The 17,776-nt window shown below is 38.5% G+C and overlaps 1 protein-coding gene across 1 annotated transcript in view; it reads right to left on the bottom strand.

Moving 5' to 3' along the window:
- The window catches only part of STX8 (syntaxin 8), a 61,582-nt gene extending 45,247 nt beyond the window's left edge, over nt 1-16,335 (bottom strand). Inside the window, exons 1-3 of the mRNA XM_008593218.1 lie at nt 16,199-16,335; nt 11,744-11,843; nt 6,111-6,205 (exon numbers count right to left, since the gene is read on the bottom strand). Of these exons, the coding sequence (XP_008591440.1) occupies nt 6,111-6,205; nt 11,744-11,843; nt 16,199-16,287 (284 nt within the window). The 5' untranslated portion in view covers nt 16,288-16,335. The remainder of the gene's footprint in view (nt 1-6,110; nt 6,206-11,743; nt 11,844-16,198) is intronic.
- Nucleotides 16,336-17,776: the final 1,441 nt, after the last annotated feature.

Here is a 17,776-nt window from a genome sequence, read left to right as displayed (position 1 = left end):
ACCAAGTCAAGGGTTAAGATCCCCTTACCGGTCATCTTTTAAAAAAAAAAAAAAAAAAAAACATCAGACATACATAGGATACAAAACATTTCTGGAAGGATATATAAACAACTGCCTCTAAGGAAGGGGAATGGGGACTCAGTGTGTGAGGGAGACCTACTTTTCACTGAATATTATTTTATATTGCTTCAGTCTATCATGCTAACTAATAAAAACACAAGTTTCAGAACCATATGTATAGTATAATCCCTTTACAGTCAAAAGGATTTTATATTTACATATATATATTTCGTGCCTAGAAAAGTCTGGGATGATAGGTACCAACTATCAGCATTGTTACCTACAAAGAATGAGATGGGATAGGATGGGGATGAGCTAGAGAGAGAGGCGAGTCATCGGTAAAAACCAACAGTAAGAAGGGTATAGGTGTAAAGTACTTTTTATGGTAAAAACAACAAAGAAGTTTTAAAATTTAGAAGATATTAGTTACGGATTTAAACTAATGTTAAGAGTGAATTAACAATTAAAGAACATCACTTTCAAAAGCAGTAAGCTTGGTAATGACATTGTGTAGATTAGTAACTGAAGACCAGAATCACAGACATTTGATGTTAGAAGAGGCCCTAGAGATCCCCTAATCCAGTTCTCTTGTTCTCCTGACCAGGGTATTAAGGCCCGGAATGGCTAAGTCTCTTGGCTGGGTAAGGGCAATGCTGGGCTAGAGCCCAGCCCTTCCTACACTAGCTCAAAGCTTTTCCCACCACATCACACCGGGCTTGCCCACCAAACATTCCGGGGGCTTCTCCACCCTGAGGCTCCCCGCACTGCTCACTTAACTTTGCCACTTCTTAGAATCTTGTTAAAAACAATACTGGTAACACTGATTCAGAATATTCCCAGCCTCCCTATAAATTTGGGAAAAACCATCCAATTAGGAACACTCTGCCTCTTAGTTTTACATTGTAATCTACTGAGAGAACAGAGCATAAAGAGATTGGGCAAGGGAAGGCGTAAGGAGAATAAGAGATGAATGGGCCGGCCGCAGAGTGCACTTATTATATAAGAGTTGTTGTTAATAAGAGGTCAACGAATCATCCAGGCAAAAATCTATACTGCAGCTATGTGGACATGTAGGTGGTAGTTGGACAGAGTAGGGGAGGGGGGACAGGGTGTGCCTGAGGCTAAGAAAGACAAGTAGAACATGGTGTACAAGTCAGGGGCGGGTGCTGGGGACTTCTTCCACCAATTTGGTGAATAACCAAGGAAGAAAGTCAGAACAAACAAATAAGGAAAAAGAACTAACTACCACAGTACTTTGTCATTAGGCTGATTTTACATGTAATTATAGCCAATTCATGGAAGTGTAAGGTTGTAAATGAAATGGGATCCTGATTTCATGTGATCCACATCTATTACTACCAGTATGCTTAAGCCCAGCTTCTCTGGTAAGCACTTTGAACCACAGATGGAGTGGAGTGAGTAAGTCGCTAGAGTCATAGGACAGCCCATCTCCACTCCAGCTCCTGGATTTTCTCTTTATTTAGTAAAAGGCTTGTGAATTTAGGTAAGGCTTACTTTATAAATGAATTGCTCTGGAGAAGGAAGAAGTTTTCAGGTAATTACTTCTCCATGCCATAACAGAAGAACTGCAAAGAAACAGTTCAAGGTTTTAGAGGCCAGAAGACTTTTCTGGCTTACTTTCAAGTCAACAAACTCTACTACAAATCAGTTATGTAGCAGGCCCAGTCCTCACCTTCCTCAAAGCACTGATCACATTTTGCAAGTACTATGTTAATACCACCATCATCTGTGTGCTTAGCTATAACCACCTTACGTGATTATAACTCCTTAAAGAATGGACTATGTAAATTCTCAATGGTAGCTGTAATTTTTACAAGAATGATACAATAATAAATAGCAGCTAATCCTCATGCAGGACTGGACTTACTACACGTGAAGCACCTTCTTTTTTTTTTTTTTGTCCTTTTTGAGACCGGCCGCACTGCACTCAGCCAGTGAGTGCACCGGTCATCCCTATATAGGATCCGAACCCGCGGCGGGAGCGCCGCCGCACTCTCCCGAGTACGCCACGGGCTCGGCCCATGTGAAGCACCTTCTATGCATATAGTTTAATCCTCAAAACAATCCTATAAACCAGTGGACTTTTATCTTCCTTACTCCACAAATGAGAAAACTGAGGCACAAAGAGGTTAAGTACCTTGCCCAAGGGTACACAGTAAGTGTTGCTAACTACTTTTTACTCACCACCCACCACTATGGGGGCCAATCCAGTGAGGTGCTTTAAAAATATTTTCTTCAATTTTCACAACTTTGCAGAGTATGATTATTCCCACTTTATAGATAATGAAACTAAGGTCCAGAAAGGCTTAATTGCTGTTTGGCCTTGAGTAAGTGGCAGAGCTGGTCTTCAATCTCAGTTCTGTCCAGATCCAAAGCCAGTGTTTAGACCAATTGTGCCCAGCCTTTCACATTTTACATAACACTAATATTTCCAAACAAATGGGGGCAGAACTTACACAGAATTACCAATTATACATTGTGCCAGGTAAAAACAACAAAGTACTACCTACTTTACTTTTACTGTCGTGGTAAAAAGCAAGGAGATTTTAACACCAAAAATTAGCAAAAACCATGTAATAGGCTATATAAATCAGAATATTTTTGCTGACATAAACACTATTTTCTCTTCATTTTTTCTCACGTTACCAGGTACCAGTGGAAACTTTGTCATGCACAGGCACAGTGTTTGAGAACCGCTTCACCTTCACTGGAGCCACCAGGAGATACCTTTAAAATCTATTGAGTTAGCCTCTCCACACCTACATTGGTTCAGGTTATATAGTGATTGCACATCTGTCTATCCACCCACCTATCTTTTTTTCCCCAAAAGTACAGAGTTGATAAAAGTTATTACAGATTTAAAAAAATTATTTCCACAGGTCTTCTCCCAAGATATCAAAATATCTTTTGATATTGGACTCCTTTGTAAAGACATTTTATAAATTCTCTTTAAAGTAGTAAAGGTGCTCCCTTTGAAAAGCCAACAGAAGGACAAGCTGCATGTAAAGCCAATTCTAAGAATATTTTTAGTACTACCTGAAATTTCACATGCAGCCTCCCATAGCACAGACCTTTTCTCAGCTGGCGAGGTGATTATCTGCCTATCTCAAAGAAGCACTGTGAATAGAAGTTAATATTTTTCAGCAATTTTAAACTCTCCAGCTGCAGGACTTTGGCTTATTAATTGCAAACTAACAGATTCAAGGGCACAGAACTTTCATTTTAATTTCACATTTATTCTTGCCAGGAGAGAGATACTTCTTTTCAGGAAAGAACACCTTATGCCTAAACTCGATGAATTTAATTGCTTTAGAAAGCATTTTCATGCTTTCACTTATCTTTCCTGCAACTCGGTGTTCTTTGAAAAACTTCACAAATGCAGAAAGGCATAAATTTATTAAGAAAAGTACCATAAACTCTTAACTATGTGGCACAGTAAGGAAAATTGGTATTCATATTTTCACATTAAAAAAGTCACCCGACATTAATTATACCTCAAGAAAAGGACTAAAAAGTCACTCTATTGGTGATTTATGAAGAAAAATTTTTCTAAAAATTACATCACAAAGTATACCTAAAAAACAACAATGAACACTATTAGTCTTTCTGATGATTAAGAAGATACTTGAGGATTTGCATTATAAACAGGATTTGTCTTGCCACTACAGCAACATGCCAATTAATAGAGAATTCTAGTTGAAGAAATGCCAGGTGACAGTTGACTGTATTATTTCTACTAAAGTAGAATTCAGCTTTTAAACCACTGACTTTGGGGCCAGACAGCCCTGTGTTTGAATCTGGCTCCTCTATTTCCCAGCTGTGAGGTCCTGAACAAGCTACTAGAACTCTCAGAGTCCTTTCCTCACTGTAGAACACTCCTCTGCTGGAATGCTGGATTCTCTTTCCAACCTCATCGATGACTTGAGGTACAAAGTTTGACGCGGCCTCTACTTTTGTAAGAAAAAGAAGGAGCCACCAAAACATACCAATATTATGTGGTTATTAGGACTGACAAGTTGCTATGTGATATATCTTAAAAATGGAGGATAACTGATATAGGATTATTTTAAATGTTTGGGAGGAGGAAGGAGGTCAGGGATAGGGGAAGGTGGGGGGAACAGAAGGAAAATTAAAAAGAGGACTTGGCAATATAGAAGCTACATCTTTTCCATTCTCTCAAATGAAATGGCCTCCCCGAAAATACAGAGGTTTACGAGCGCCCCCATGGGGTGGATTATCTGAATGCCATCCCTAGTACTGGCTTCAGTTACAGTAGAAATAGATGCAATTATTTGAAAAGATAAATAGGATTTTAAAGAAAGCTGTTATATTCCAGTTGAGTTTTTGATTTCTCCTAGGAAATTCCGAATTATCCACATTGTGGTCCCTAAATATTTTTGTAATGGTTTAATTAACTAGTCAGTGTTTTTAATGCTTGGTGCTTAATTCGGTAATTTTGGAAGTAATTCTGAGATTACCACAAAACCAAAAATCAATGAGATTTCAAGAGACTGCAAGCATTTGGGAGAACAAAGTAAATTATTACCGTGGCATGCTTAGTACACTGTAATTAATAACTAGCAGAAATTAATAGAAAAAAGTAAAACTTCTTAATTTGTATGTTTTTCTTGCCCTGTAGGTTTAGCACATAAATAAGAGGAATAATAATCAGTTACTTTAATGGAAGTTAGCAAATACCTAGTTGTTAATATTACATCATGAGACAATATTTAGTTGCCTTTCTAAAATATGTGCTTTAGTGACTAAGCTAAACTAAACTGAGTTTGCACACCCTGACCCCATGTGCAGGTTTCCCAGTGCTTAGTACTGAAAGCAGAGGAAATAGCCTGGCCCATCTGAAACTACTTAAAGTCTATATATTAAGACTTGTTGATTTTGGTAAATAAAAACTTTATATAATAGGAAAACTGTACAGTAACAAATGATACCAGATGTAGGGTAAAGTTACAAACTAAGTGTATCAGAATATTCTAACTGCATTAAAAATAAAGCCCCAATTGTTTATTGAAATTAAACTTTTATTTGAAACCTTAGTGGATTTTTAATTGACTATTTGGAAAATCATGCAACTAATCTAAATCAACCTTCCTGGTGACATAAAGGGTTACACTTGGGGGAAGATATTTTGTAAAACACCTTCAATTGTTTTATCTAAAAACCATTTCCCATATTTACATATCTACATTTTCCCATATTTAAAATCGGGCAGTAATCCATTTCCTGATACACCATAAGTTAGGTCTTTAGAATGAACTACTGACAATTTTGAGAAATCATGAGAGAAGACCAGTTAGGTCAGTTTTCAAACCAATATAAACTCAGGTTTAAAGGGTTAGTTTAGATAACTGGTCACATGTAATTTCCTAAATTGATCAGATTATTAATTTCTAAAGAAAAAAAATGTTTTAGTACATGACAGTGTTGGAAGGAGGTTGAGATGACAGCACGACTTGCTTCAATCAAGTCCCACTCCACCCTGCACCCCCAAAACTCCCAAACTAGGGGCAGTATGTGTGCCATTAGAAGAATATTAAGGCAAACAAACCATATCTCAATAATCTATATAAACAGGGAAAAAAAGTATGAATTCTACTGGTATTGGCCTCTTCAAAAAGAAATAGATCATTAAAAACTCTGGAAACTCCAGAGCAGAATCATAGCTCAGGATTATCATGGAAGTTTTCCTCTGGAGCAGTGGCCAGCCATCTTGAAGGCAGTCTAGACTGCAAGCAATACCAGGCAATGTGAATATGGCACTGACAGAAAGCATTAGCTTCCTGCACTGTAAAGGTTACACCCAAATAAGCTAATTCCTTCAGTAGGTCTTTCTTTGCCAGCATATTCACTGTGAAACATGTAACAGACATCAAGATCATAGGCAATATTTTGGAAACCAGGTCCTCCTCAAGCTGTGGAAAAATCTGGGTGGCCCAGATTCCTTCCTTTCTTAAAATAAGACTTCTTATCCTCCCACTCTAGAAAAGAGGTGGAAATGTTTACATGGATACATCTGATGTGTTGACACAGCTCTTAGCAATAAGTCCTTCAAAAGGGCGATCTTTTCCTTCAGATTCTGCAACAAAGCTCTGATTGTCACGGTAAGCTGAAAAGAAAAGAACACATCCTAAGTATTCTAGTACAGAGGTGTAAGCTACTAAATTATATCATGTAAACGCTGCTTTATAGGCTACGATTCAATCAAGGAAGGGCTGGAGGAGATGCTTAGCCTCCCAATGACAAACCGGGCCTGTAAGGAGTCTCAACGGTCACCTGGCCCAGCCTCCCACCTAAGGTTTACCACTCTGCAACCTGACCAAGTGGAAAGCCAGACATATTTAAACACTGACATTGACTGGAAGCTGTCAGTTTGCCCTCACAATCAGCTGAATTCTGTCCCCTGAGCTTCCACCCATTGATCCCATTTATCTACCTTGGAGCCATGCAGGAAATTGTGTTCTCCAAGTCTTCATTCAACAGCAAAAACCCACAATTCCCTCAACCATGCTTCAAATGACAAGCTGTCAAGCCCCATTACCATCCCGACCAGCCTCTCTAAATACACTGCTATATTTATAACCCATTTAAACATTTTATTGCAATGTGTTCTTTTTGTACAAGAGAAACATTAACTATACATGACTCTTTTTCCAGGACTGGGTGAATTTTCTCCAATCATTCTAAAAACTGGGAGGAAATTTTTGTTGGTGACATTAAAGGATTGGAGGAGGGGTAAGGAGAGAGCCTCTCAGGAATTTGGAAATGTGAAAAATAAAACTGCCCATTTAAATTGAAATACATTCAACCACAGATGAAATCAGAGATATGTTAAAAAAGGTAGAATACTGCAGATTTCATTTGCTAACTTGTTAAAAGTAGCAATTATACAACTTGGGTGCAAGCAGGTGTCCCCTCCTTAGATTAGCAGGATCACACCAAGGAAAAAGAGCAGAATACCAGTGGCTGGCCAAGGGCTACACACATCAAGCAACTCTCCAAGGTATCAGCAGCCAAGAAAAGTCTAACTGTTCTAATACCTCTGGGAACCAAGGAAGAACCACCCACAATGTTTATGGGGAAAGGCCAAGGAAAGCAGATCTCTCCTCAAAGAGTAAAAAGCAAAACAAGCAAGCAAAAAAGCACAACACACATACACACCAGGCCTATGAAGAGCCTACGAAATTAAAGACCAAAAGCATTCAAGAGATGAAAGAGTATGTAGCCATTAAAAAGAATGACTCAAATCTCAATTTGGTAACATAGAAAGATAGCCATCATAACTTATTAAAAGAAAAAAATCAACTCATAAAATATGTCACTCAAATAGAGAAAAACAATCCAGGAACTAAATACACCAACATGCTAAGGGTGGTTAACTCTAAGTAGTGGAATTTCTTAATATTTTTATAAGAAAATGATTACTTTTTATAATCAGGAAAAAAGTTCTGTTATCATAATTAAATAGAAGCTTCCCAGAGCATAGGAAAAGATGGAAAGTCTAATTCATATGTTAAGTTAACATAACCCTGGAAACAAGCACTGACAGGGATAACCAAAATAAGAAAACTACACGTCAATCTCACCTAAATCTTTTAAAAAACAGAATATAACACCTACGGCTGCAAAGCAGAGTTGGGTGAGGGGGGGAGGTTAGGGGACAATTGGGTGGGGACACGGGGTACAAAAGCAATTTCTGGTAATTTGTATCTCATGAATATTCATAATAAAATAAAAATTAAAAGCAGAATAAACATGATGAATAGAGTATGAGAGAAAATAAAAACAAAACAAAAAAAAAGAGGAAAAAAAAACCTAAGAATGAACACTACTGCCTTACCTGGAATATTATTTAACTTTGATCTAGAAGTTCTAATCAATAAAATAGGACAAATTAAAGTATATAAGGACTAGAAAGGGATGAAATTATCATTTGCAGATTGATAATAGTCTATTTGGGAAACAAGAATCAACTGAAAGATTATTAGAAACAGTAAAAGAATTCAGTATGGTTATCAATCATAAAATGAAAAATCATGAGCATTTCTATATTTAAGTAATAGCTAGGAAGAATTTTTTAATTATTTTAAAACTTCATCAACAACACCAAAAAAATAGCTACACAGTGCCTGGCACATAGCAACTGTGCAGTAAATATTGCTGAAAGAATGAGTAAAAGGAAATACTCAATATTACAAAAATATAAGTTGTACCCAATTCATAAACATACTACACATCATGGAAGCCCCCTTGTCTCCCCTGCAGGAATAAGAGGGGTGCCACAGGCCTCAACCACACCCCTCATCTTTCCTCCTCCCACCCTATTTCCTTCTCCCTTCCCCTGTCCTCCTCCCCGCAACTGCTCCACAACATCTTAGAATGCAAAAAAATATATATTAATAAATAAACTTAAAAAAATTTTTTTAAAACATACTACACATCTATTCAAGAATTCCCACTTGGAATTCTTTTATTGGAGAAGAAGCAGAAACTGAGGCACTGCACAAAATGTTTTTTAATGAAGTTTCACAAAATTACTCTGAAAGAAGGATAAAGGAAAATAAAGAAAAACCATAAATATGTGCAATAAGGGGGCCTTAAACAATCAGATATGAAGTCATTATAAAAATCTACAAGAAGGCAATGCTGGTAGTTACCAACAGCCTCAATAGTGCAACAGAAGGCCTAGAAACAGTGTAGTTGTGTAAAAATTCAGTCAATAAAAAATGGAATATTTCATATCTGGGGGATGGGGTCAAAAATTTAGCAAATGGGGAAAAAGATAAAATTAGATACCTACCACACACCAAAATAAACTTCAAATATTTCAAAGATGTACACACACAAGAAAAAAACCAAAATGAAACAAAAAAAAAAAGAAGAAAAGCTCAAAGAAAATTTAGATAATTAGGTAAAATATTTATGTAATCTCTAAGTGTAAAAAGCCTTTCTAAGCATGATTTTCCCTCTTCCTATAAGAAGAGACCACAAATAAAAATATTGTTAATTTCAAATAAAATTTAAAAACAAGTACATGTCAAAAAACGTCACTTACAAAATCAAAAGCCAAATTAATAGAAAAATATTTATCCCAAATATGCCAGATCAAAACTTAATATAGTTAACATATATAAAGAACTTTGAAATTAAGAAACAATAAGATTAAGTTAAAGACATACACAGGCAATTCATAAAGGAAGAAACACAAATATCCATAAATATATGTAAAGATGTTCAAAACATAATAAAAAATGCATATTAAACTATTATAACATATTTTCACCTAACAGATTTTTAAAAGATAATCAGAATTGATGTAGACATGTAATTCTATAATATATATATTCAAAGCTTTAAAATTTTATACAAACCAAATCCAGAAAGTCTATATTGAGGAATTAATTCTAACATGTGCAATAATTTGGCTACACTGAAAAAACTGTTTATAATTAGAAATAATCTAGCTCGGGCCGGCCCGTGGCTCACTCGGGAGAGTGCGGTGCTGATAATACCAAGGCCCTGGGTTAGGGTCCCCCATAGGGATGGCCGGTTCGCTCACTGGCTGAGCGTGGTGCTGACAACACCAAGTCAAGGGTTAAGATCCCCTTACCGGTTATCTTTAAAAAAAAAAAAAAAAGAAATAATCTAGCTGTCCAAGAAGAAAACACTGGTTAAATGAATTTCAAAGCTTTAAAATTTTATACAAACCAAATCCAGAAAGCCTATATTGAGGAATTAATTCTAACATGTGCAATAATTTGGCTACACTGAAAAAACTGTTTATAATTAGAAATAATCTAGCTGTCCAAGAAGAAAACACTGGTTAAATGAATCAGAGCTCTGAAAGTAAAAAATGAAACAATATGTTTACTAGAAAAAAAAGCAGAAATAAAATTCTTTATAACCTGGAAATAGCAAAAATCTAGCTAGCTATGGTGAAAAATACAGAAGCAATTAAAGACTGATCCTCAAATTCATTTACAAAACAAACTTTCATATGACAAAAAATACCTCAAGCAAACTCAAACATCAAATGATAAAGAGGAAATAACCACAATTTATCACAAGGAGCTAATCTCCCCAGAATATAATGATTTCTTAAAGATCAAGACTAAAAAGGAACAATCCAATAGAAAAATGGGCAAAAGAAGATAGTTCACAGAAAAAAATATATATAAATAGCCCTTAAGCATTTGAAAACATACTCCACTTGACTCATAATTTGAGAAATACAAATTTAAAACTACACTGAAATATCATTTCTTACTTATCAGACTGGCAAAAATTCAGAAGATTCACAACACCCTCTATAGACCAGGCTGTGAAGGAACAGAAGCTCTCACACACTGCTGGGGTGGGGGTGCCAAAAGTGACAACCACTGTGGAGGGGAATTTGGTGACAGGTAAAAAAAAATCACAAAGGCCCTTGTTCTGAGAACTCACCTTTAAAAGACACCTCCACAAATAAACTTTTAGAAAAGGACAAGGTTATTTACTGCAGCATTATTCATAACAGGAAAAGATTGGAAACAATCGAGTTGCCCATCCTTAGGAGACAGGTTAAATGAACTATGGTACATCACAACAGATACTATACAGCCCAAAAGAAGGACAACGAAGGTCTCTATGAATTAATATGAAGAAAGTTGTACAAGATATTAAGTGAAAAGAGCAATATACAAAAGACTACCTTTTATATAAAAGGAAGATAAATAAGAACACACACACAGAGGCTTATTTCTGCAAAAAGTAACACAGGAAAAATAAACCAGTAATTAATAAAAACAGTCACCTATAAGAAGTGAAGAGGAGGAGGAAAAAAGAAGGATGGAAATAAAACTTTGAGTGTACCTCTTTATTTTGAACAATAAACAAAAGCTAGCATAAGACAGAAAAAAGGAATCAATTCTAATAACTGCAGCAAAATAACTTCAGTATCCTTATGGGATGTTCTAAGTTAAAAAAGAAAAAAGACACAAAATTTGGACTTCACTTAGTATTTGTAGCGGTACTTACAACAGTCATGTACAGAACTATTTTCCGTAAACTATAAGATAGACCAAATGAGTAAACATATATAATGCTTTTGGAAACCAGGGTTCTCACTGTGGGAGAAAAAAAATTTAAATTGGGAATGGGCAAGGTAGGGAAGAAGCCTGTGTGTGGTGTTGGATTTGAATCAAAGGCATCAGTATGAAAATATTAAAAAAGTATAAAAATATACTTCCTAGCCAAATCCCATCACTGCTTTTATACAGCCCACAACTAGAGATGGTTTTTACATTTTTAAGTGTAAAATGTAAAAAAGCCTGCCATCCTTTTGGTCAGAAAAAGGAGAAGAGTTGAGGACATTGTCTTTTGGCCTGGAAAGCCTAAAAGACTTACTATCTGGAGGAAGTTTATTAACCCTTGAATTAGATTATAAAATTGTTAAAAACATTTAAGATAAAATAGGAGAAATTAAATATATGTTATACTTCATCTAGTCTCGATGATTAAATAACTATTAACTAGTTGGTTGTGATGTCAATTCAACATATGTTAGCAGCTAGGCCATTATACACTCACACACACAGAGCCTCAGATATACGAAGGTCTTCAGACCTCAAACAAATCATTTTAAGTACTAATTCTCTCCTGGTATTACCTTAGATGTCTTTTCACCTTTCCTTTCATACTGATTTCGCTGTTGAATTTTCTCAGCAATCTCCTGGGCAATTTGACAAGTAGAATCGTACGTGGAGAACCTGCATCAAAGTCATAAAAAAGAGAAAAATATTCAAAGTTTTAAATATTAAGAGAAATTTCTGCCATTATCTACGTCTGAGTTTTTAATTCTAACCACAAATTCAAACAGGAAGGGAGGGTAACAACAGTACCAGTAACAGCAACATGTACTAAATGGTACTTACCAAGTGCCAGGCACTGCTCTGAATGCTTCATTTGTGATAACTCCCACCTCACAAGAATGCTATGAGGTGCATACCAACCCCATCTCTACCTCACACATGAGAAAATGAGGCACAAAGAGGTAGAGTGACTTGCCCAAATGGTACCGCCAGCTGCAAACCAAGGCTATCTGGCCCCAGGGGCTGGGCTCTTTGCTATACGGCTGATGACAAAATATTTTATTCATTCATTCACAAAACATACACCAAACATTTCTGGAAGGCCTCCGTTGTACCGAGCTCTGTTCCTGGCACTGGAGAATATAGCACTGAACAAAATGGACAAAGTCCCTGTTTTAAGGGGCTTACATTTCAGTGGAGGGAGAAAGGCATGAAACAAATAAACACATAGTATGCCAGGTGTTGATATGTACTAAGAAGAAAAATGAAGCATGATAAAGGGACAAAGAGTGACAAGAGGTTCTATTTATGATCAGGTGGCACTGAGGCAAGGTAAAGAAGCTAGCCATGCAGATCCCTAGGGTAGAGCTCTACAGTCAGGAACAGCCAAGTACTGTTTAAGCTACAACAGAACGCTCTGTGGACAAAGGTCACACACCCACCTGACTTTTTGGCATGGCAGAATTCTTTTACTGAGCTTCTACTTGTCATTGAACAGTATTGGGGGCTTTGAAGGATTCACAGTGAACTCCCGACAGCCACTTATTTTTTCCTTCTGTCATAATATTTTTACTTTCTGTCTGTTCTACAGAAAACACATAAGTATGCATACACATTTCATTTCTCCTACCAGACAGTCTGCTCCTAAAAAGCAAGTACTCTGCTGCACTTATACAACCAACATATTTTCCAGGACTGTCCATTACAAAATATTGAAAACTGCTATTTGCCATAATGTCCCAATCTTTGCTTGTGAAAATAAACAATCCATTTTTTAAAATTTCCTAATTCCCTCTTATCACTTGCACACTGAGGGAACTTGCTAAGTGTTTTTATGAATAAAGGAAAATGCTTCAATCACTTCTCTTAAGAATCTTACTATAGGGCCGGCCCCATGGCTCACTCGGAGAGCGCAGCGCTGGTAGCACCAAGGCCGCAGGTTCGGATCCTATATAGGGATGGCCGGTGCACTCGCTTGCTGAGCATGGTGCAGACCACACCGTGCCAAGGGTTGTGATCACCTTACCAGTCAAAAAAAAAAAAAAAGAATTTTACTATAGTAATTATAGCAGCAGCTAACAGGTGAGTTCCTGATCTGGGCCAGGTCCTATGTTAAGAGCTTTAAATTGTAAACTCATAAGGATCCTGTGAGGTAGGATCCTGAACCACTAACCACTATAATCTAAAGTAGTACAATCTGCATATATATCATTCATATACCTCTATATCTATATGTATATATTAATAGATATGTGTATCTGAAAAAAGAGTAGGTGATACAAGATAACACGGAATTAAGAAAACAGGAGGAAAAATGGGACCTGGTCCCAGCTTTGCCATATGTCACTTTTTCCCCTCCACATTGTCATCTATGAAAAGGATCTGTGGTCCCAAATCAGACATTTGAAAATCAATAACATATGCTACACTATACCTCCTGCCAAATGTGGGATCTAAATGGTAAGTATTTTGGGAGTTCAGAGGTGGAGAAATTACTGTTGGCCAAGGCACTCTGATGGGGCTGACCACTAGGTTAAAGCAGGCCTCTTATGTAGACAGGAGCACATTCTAGACACAGAAAAGGCCCAGGAAGCAAGCAAAGATGAAAGAAAGGAAACGTGCCTGGAACAGTCAGCTGAGTGGTGGCCCTGCTAGGAGGGTAAAGTATAAAGAGGTGAGTAGAAGCTGGTTACTGCAGAGTCTTGGACACCAGTCTAATAAGGTTAGACTTACAAGAGAATTTTAGAACCATACAGGACACTTTTACACATAAAGTGAGGCCTTGAAGAGGTTATGTGAAATGCTAAAGGTCAAACAGCTAGACAAACTCCCAGGTGTCTTGCCACCAATCCCCATGTTCTCATTTTAGCCCCAAAGAGCAATGGTTCTGAAACACTGGCCTAGAGGTAATGGCCACCTCATCATGGTGTCAAGACACAGGTACCTAAAGTACTAGTTTATGAAAATCAACCTGAATAGAAATGAGAGAGTAGTGGCAGGAGACCAGTAGAAGACTTCTCCAGCTATTCAATTCCATAACCAGTTACCTGTACACTCTATCCTCAAGGTATTAGGGTCAAGACACAGGTACCTAAAGTACTAGTTTATGAAAATCAACCTGAATAGAAATGAGAGAGCAGTGGCAGGAGACCAGTAGAAGACTTCTCCAGCTATTCAATTCCATAACCAGTTACCTGTACACTCTATCCTCAAGGTATTAGCCTATAAAGGTTGGACAATACAAGAAATAGCATAAAAGAGATGTCAGAAATATTTTTAAGAAAAAAACTAGTGGAGATTAGGGAATTATCTGATATGAAGAATTAAAAAAAAGTGAATGATTAGTTTTCAGGTCTAAGTAACTAAGAGGATGGTAACACCGTCACACAGACCACAGAACTGGAAAAGGAAGCATCAAAGAAGTTTCCAGACTATGAATTGGGCCTCTTTTCTACCAGAAAAGCATGGAATGCACAGTTAAATTAATATATGTATAAGATCTACTTTAAAGTATACCCATAAAAGAAAAAGGTGTGGACAGAAACAAAAATGGCAGAATATTGATAATTACAGAAATTAGGTGATGAGTATTTTGCCACTCTTGGGTTTTTGCGGGATTTTGTCTACTTACTTTTTAAAAACTTATCTTTTACCCGCCATAGTAAGTTTTTTAAAAGTAAGTAGACCAAAACAAAAACTTAGGAAAATGTATCAAGGGCCTTAAAAATGTTCATACCCTTGAACCCAATAGTTTCTATGAAAGGAGCCCAAGGAAATAAGAGATGGAACAATGGGACAGCCTTTGCAATAGTAAAAAAAACAAAAAAAAAACACCAAAAGAAACAAAAACAAACCTAATGTACGAGAAAAAAAACTATGGTCATTCATAGGATGAACTATTATCCAACATAAAAAAATCATGTTTTCAGAGAATGTTCGATGATATGAAATGTTCCGTTTCGTAAAACATATATATAATACAGATTAAAGTCATAAATCCATTGTAAAAAATCAATAATGACTATTTCCAAATGATAGAGTTAAAGATGCTATTTATTTTCCTCTCTGCAAATATTCAATATTCTCTAAATTTTCTATCAAAGGGTGTATAAACTGTAAAAGTTAGGTGGGGGAAAAAAAATCAGTGTTAAATTAAGCAATTAGTCCAGATAACCTAGATTCCAGATAACTCTAACATTGATCTCAGAATTCATTCTCCTAATACCTAGATTGTCTGCAACTTAAACTATTATAAAACTATGTGAGAAATATCAACATAAGACATATGCTCTAACAAGAACTTTATAGAGCTATGTTTTAATTATTAGGAAGAAAGGTCAAGTCTGTTACCCCTATTGCAATGCGTTCCTTGGTATCAGAACTTTACCTTCCATCATTCAGTCCTTGGGACTAAACTGCTTAATAAATGACCGTTTCCAGCTACTGTTTTACTGCAGAAGTTGCTGCTGCAGGAATAGTCTTCATGATATTAACTCAGGAAAAGGTAAAATGCCTTATAAACGAGTGCATCATTTCCCTCCCGGATTCCTAAAAGTTTTTTGAAGGGCCTACAAGATCTAGGTCCTAGCCCCAGCTGGTGACCGACTGTGAGTTCTGAAGCTCGGTTTCTCCACCTGTGAAATAAGGCGTTCACTGGATGGATTGACTTTCCACAAAAACCTTATTTCTATTTCACTTTTATAGTAGTCCAGGGGAGCCTGCACCAGCCAGCTCCACAACCAAGATGGGCGGGAAATCCCCGTGGCGAGATGCGGCCCAGAAGGGCTGAAGGAATATTGAGAGATTCGGCTGCAGCCCTCATCTCCCCAAAGGTCCACCCGGTAGCCTTCCCGGGCCACCCCTGCAAGGACCGAGGGTGGCGGGATGTGGCTGAGTCCCTCTCAGCAAGTCTCCGCTGACCCTCCCCCCTCCCGAAAAGCCTCCAGCCGCAATGCCAAGCGCTCGCCCGCTCCCGGGAAGTGCGGCCTCCCCGGAGGTCCCTCCGCGCACCGCCGCCCTCACCCGGGGCTCACCAGGGGTCCGGGGCCATCGTGCAGTCTCCGCCCGCCGCTCGGACACTTCCTGCTCGCAGCAGCCGACGACGGCGGCCCGCGCGGCTCATTCCCCGCGGTTCGGCCCCGCGCGCGAAAGGAGCGTGGAGTTTGCAACATGAATACGTACGGTGTTGGGACCCGAGAACTGTGACAAAGAAAGGAAGCGCTCCCCTGAGTGACAGTAGGTTGGAGAAACCTGCTTTTACTGAGAGACGCGAACTGCTGGGTGCAATTAAAATGAAATGGTTGTTGAACAGAAGCTAAGCATTTTCCCAGGAAGGCCGGGGCGCCCCAAGACCTCTCTCCCTCTCTAGCAGTTACTTAAAATTTTATCCTGCTTCAAAAACAAAACAAAACTAAAACTAAACAAACAAAAAAACTGGGTTGCGGTGATAGTTGCACACTGTATGAACTTCCTAAAACTCACCTTAAGTGCATTGTATGATATGTAAATTATACCTCAATAAAGCTTCTTTACTTTTTTCAAATTGTTGTATCCTGCTTCAGACAAAGGAACCAAAGATGTACCAACTATATATTATTTTATAACAGCCTTCCCATCAATCCTCTATGCTTATTTTTAAAATGTCATTAGGTGTTTGATTATATAGTTACCAAAAAGGACACAGACTCTTTCCACGAGGGGGATGGAAGGATTCGTTTTGTGCATTTAATTCCAGCCCCTAAATTTCCAGAGATAGAAAAAAGAAACCCTCGCTCCCCTTGCAAGGTGGCAAATGAACTCGAACTCTACCTGCTGGGTTTCTACGTGGGCGTGGATCTGGTGCGCATGCGCGCGAGTCCGTTACCATAACGACCAGGAGACGCTGCCCCGGCAGCAACTGAGAATAGAGCGAGCTGAGTCTCCCAGCGATGAATAACCAAATTTCACCCAGCGCATGCGCGCGAGTCCGTTACCATAACGACCAGGAGACGCTGCCCCGGCAGCAACTGAGACTAGAGCGAGCTGAGTCTCCCAGCGATGAATAACCAAATTTCACCGGGGGCCCAGGTGGCGGAGCTGGAGCTTGACGCCGTGATCGGCTTCAATGGTGAGGCTGGGTGATTTGGGAACACTGAGGACGTGTAGTGCAAACAGGGACAGTGAGACACCGGGTGGTACCTGAAAGGAAGTGTGGGACAATGGCAAGAGCCCTAGCCAGGGCCAAGCACAGGGTGACCAGCACAGCCTCGCCCACCCAAGGGCCTTGGAGAATCACTTCCTCAGGAAGGAAGATGGTTTTTACGAGCTTGGACAAGCGCCAGCTCCTAAAAGGGATCGATCATATGCCTCCTCACCGGTCCAGACGGATGAGTAAGGATGGTTGTAACCCTTGTCCCACCGGGTCAGCCCTCTCTGGCTCTGAGCCCCATGCAGCCCGCAAAGCCCTCGACCCCTCCGAAACCACCGTATGCTTGCTGTCTCGGCCCCTGGGGCCACCTAACAAAACTTCTGAAATCTCAGCTGAAGTGTCAATGAGAAGGGACTGGGAGGGAGATGTATAGGGGATCATTTTGGTCCTCTAACCCGAAGAAAGGATTCTAAATGAATAGAAA

The sequence above is a fragment of the Galeopterus variegatus genome, unplaced genomic scaffold (assembly GCF_000696425.1).
Source record: "Galeopterus variegatus unplaced genomic scaffold, G_variegatus-3.0.2 Scaffold8897, whole genome shotgun sequence".
Lineage (NCBI taxonomy): Eukaryota > Metazoa > Chordata > Mammalia > Dermoptera > Cynocephalidae > Galeopterus > Galeopterus variegatus.
The sequence above is the reverse complement of the archived record's forward strand: the minus strand, read 5'-3'. Positions and strand labels throughout refer to the sequence as shown.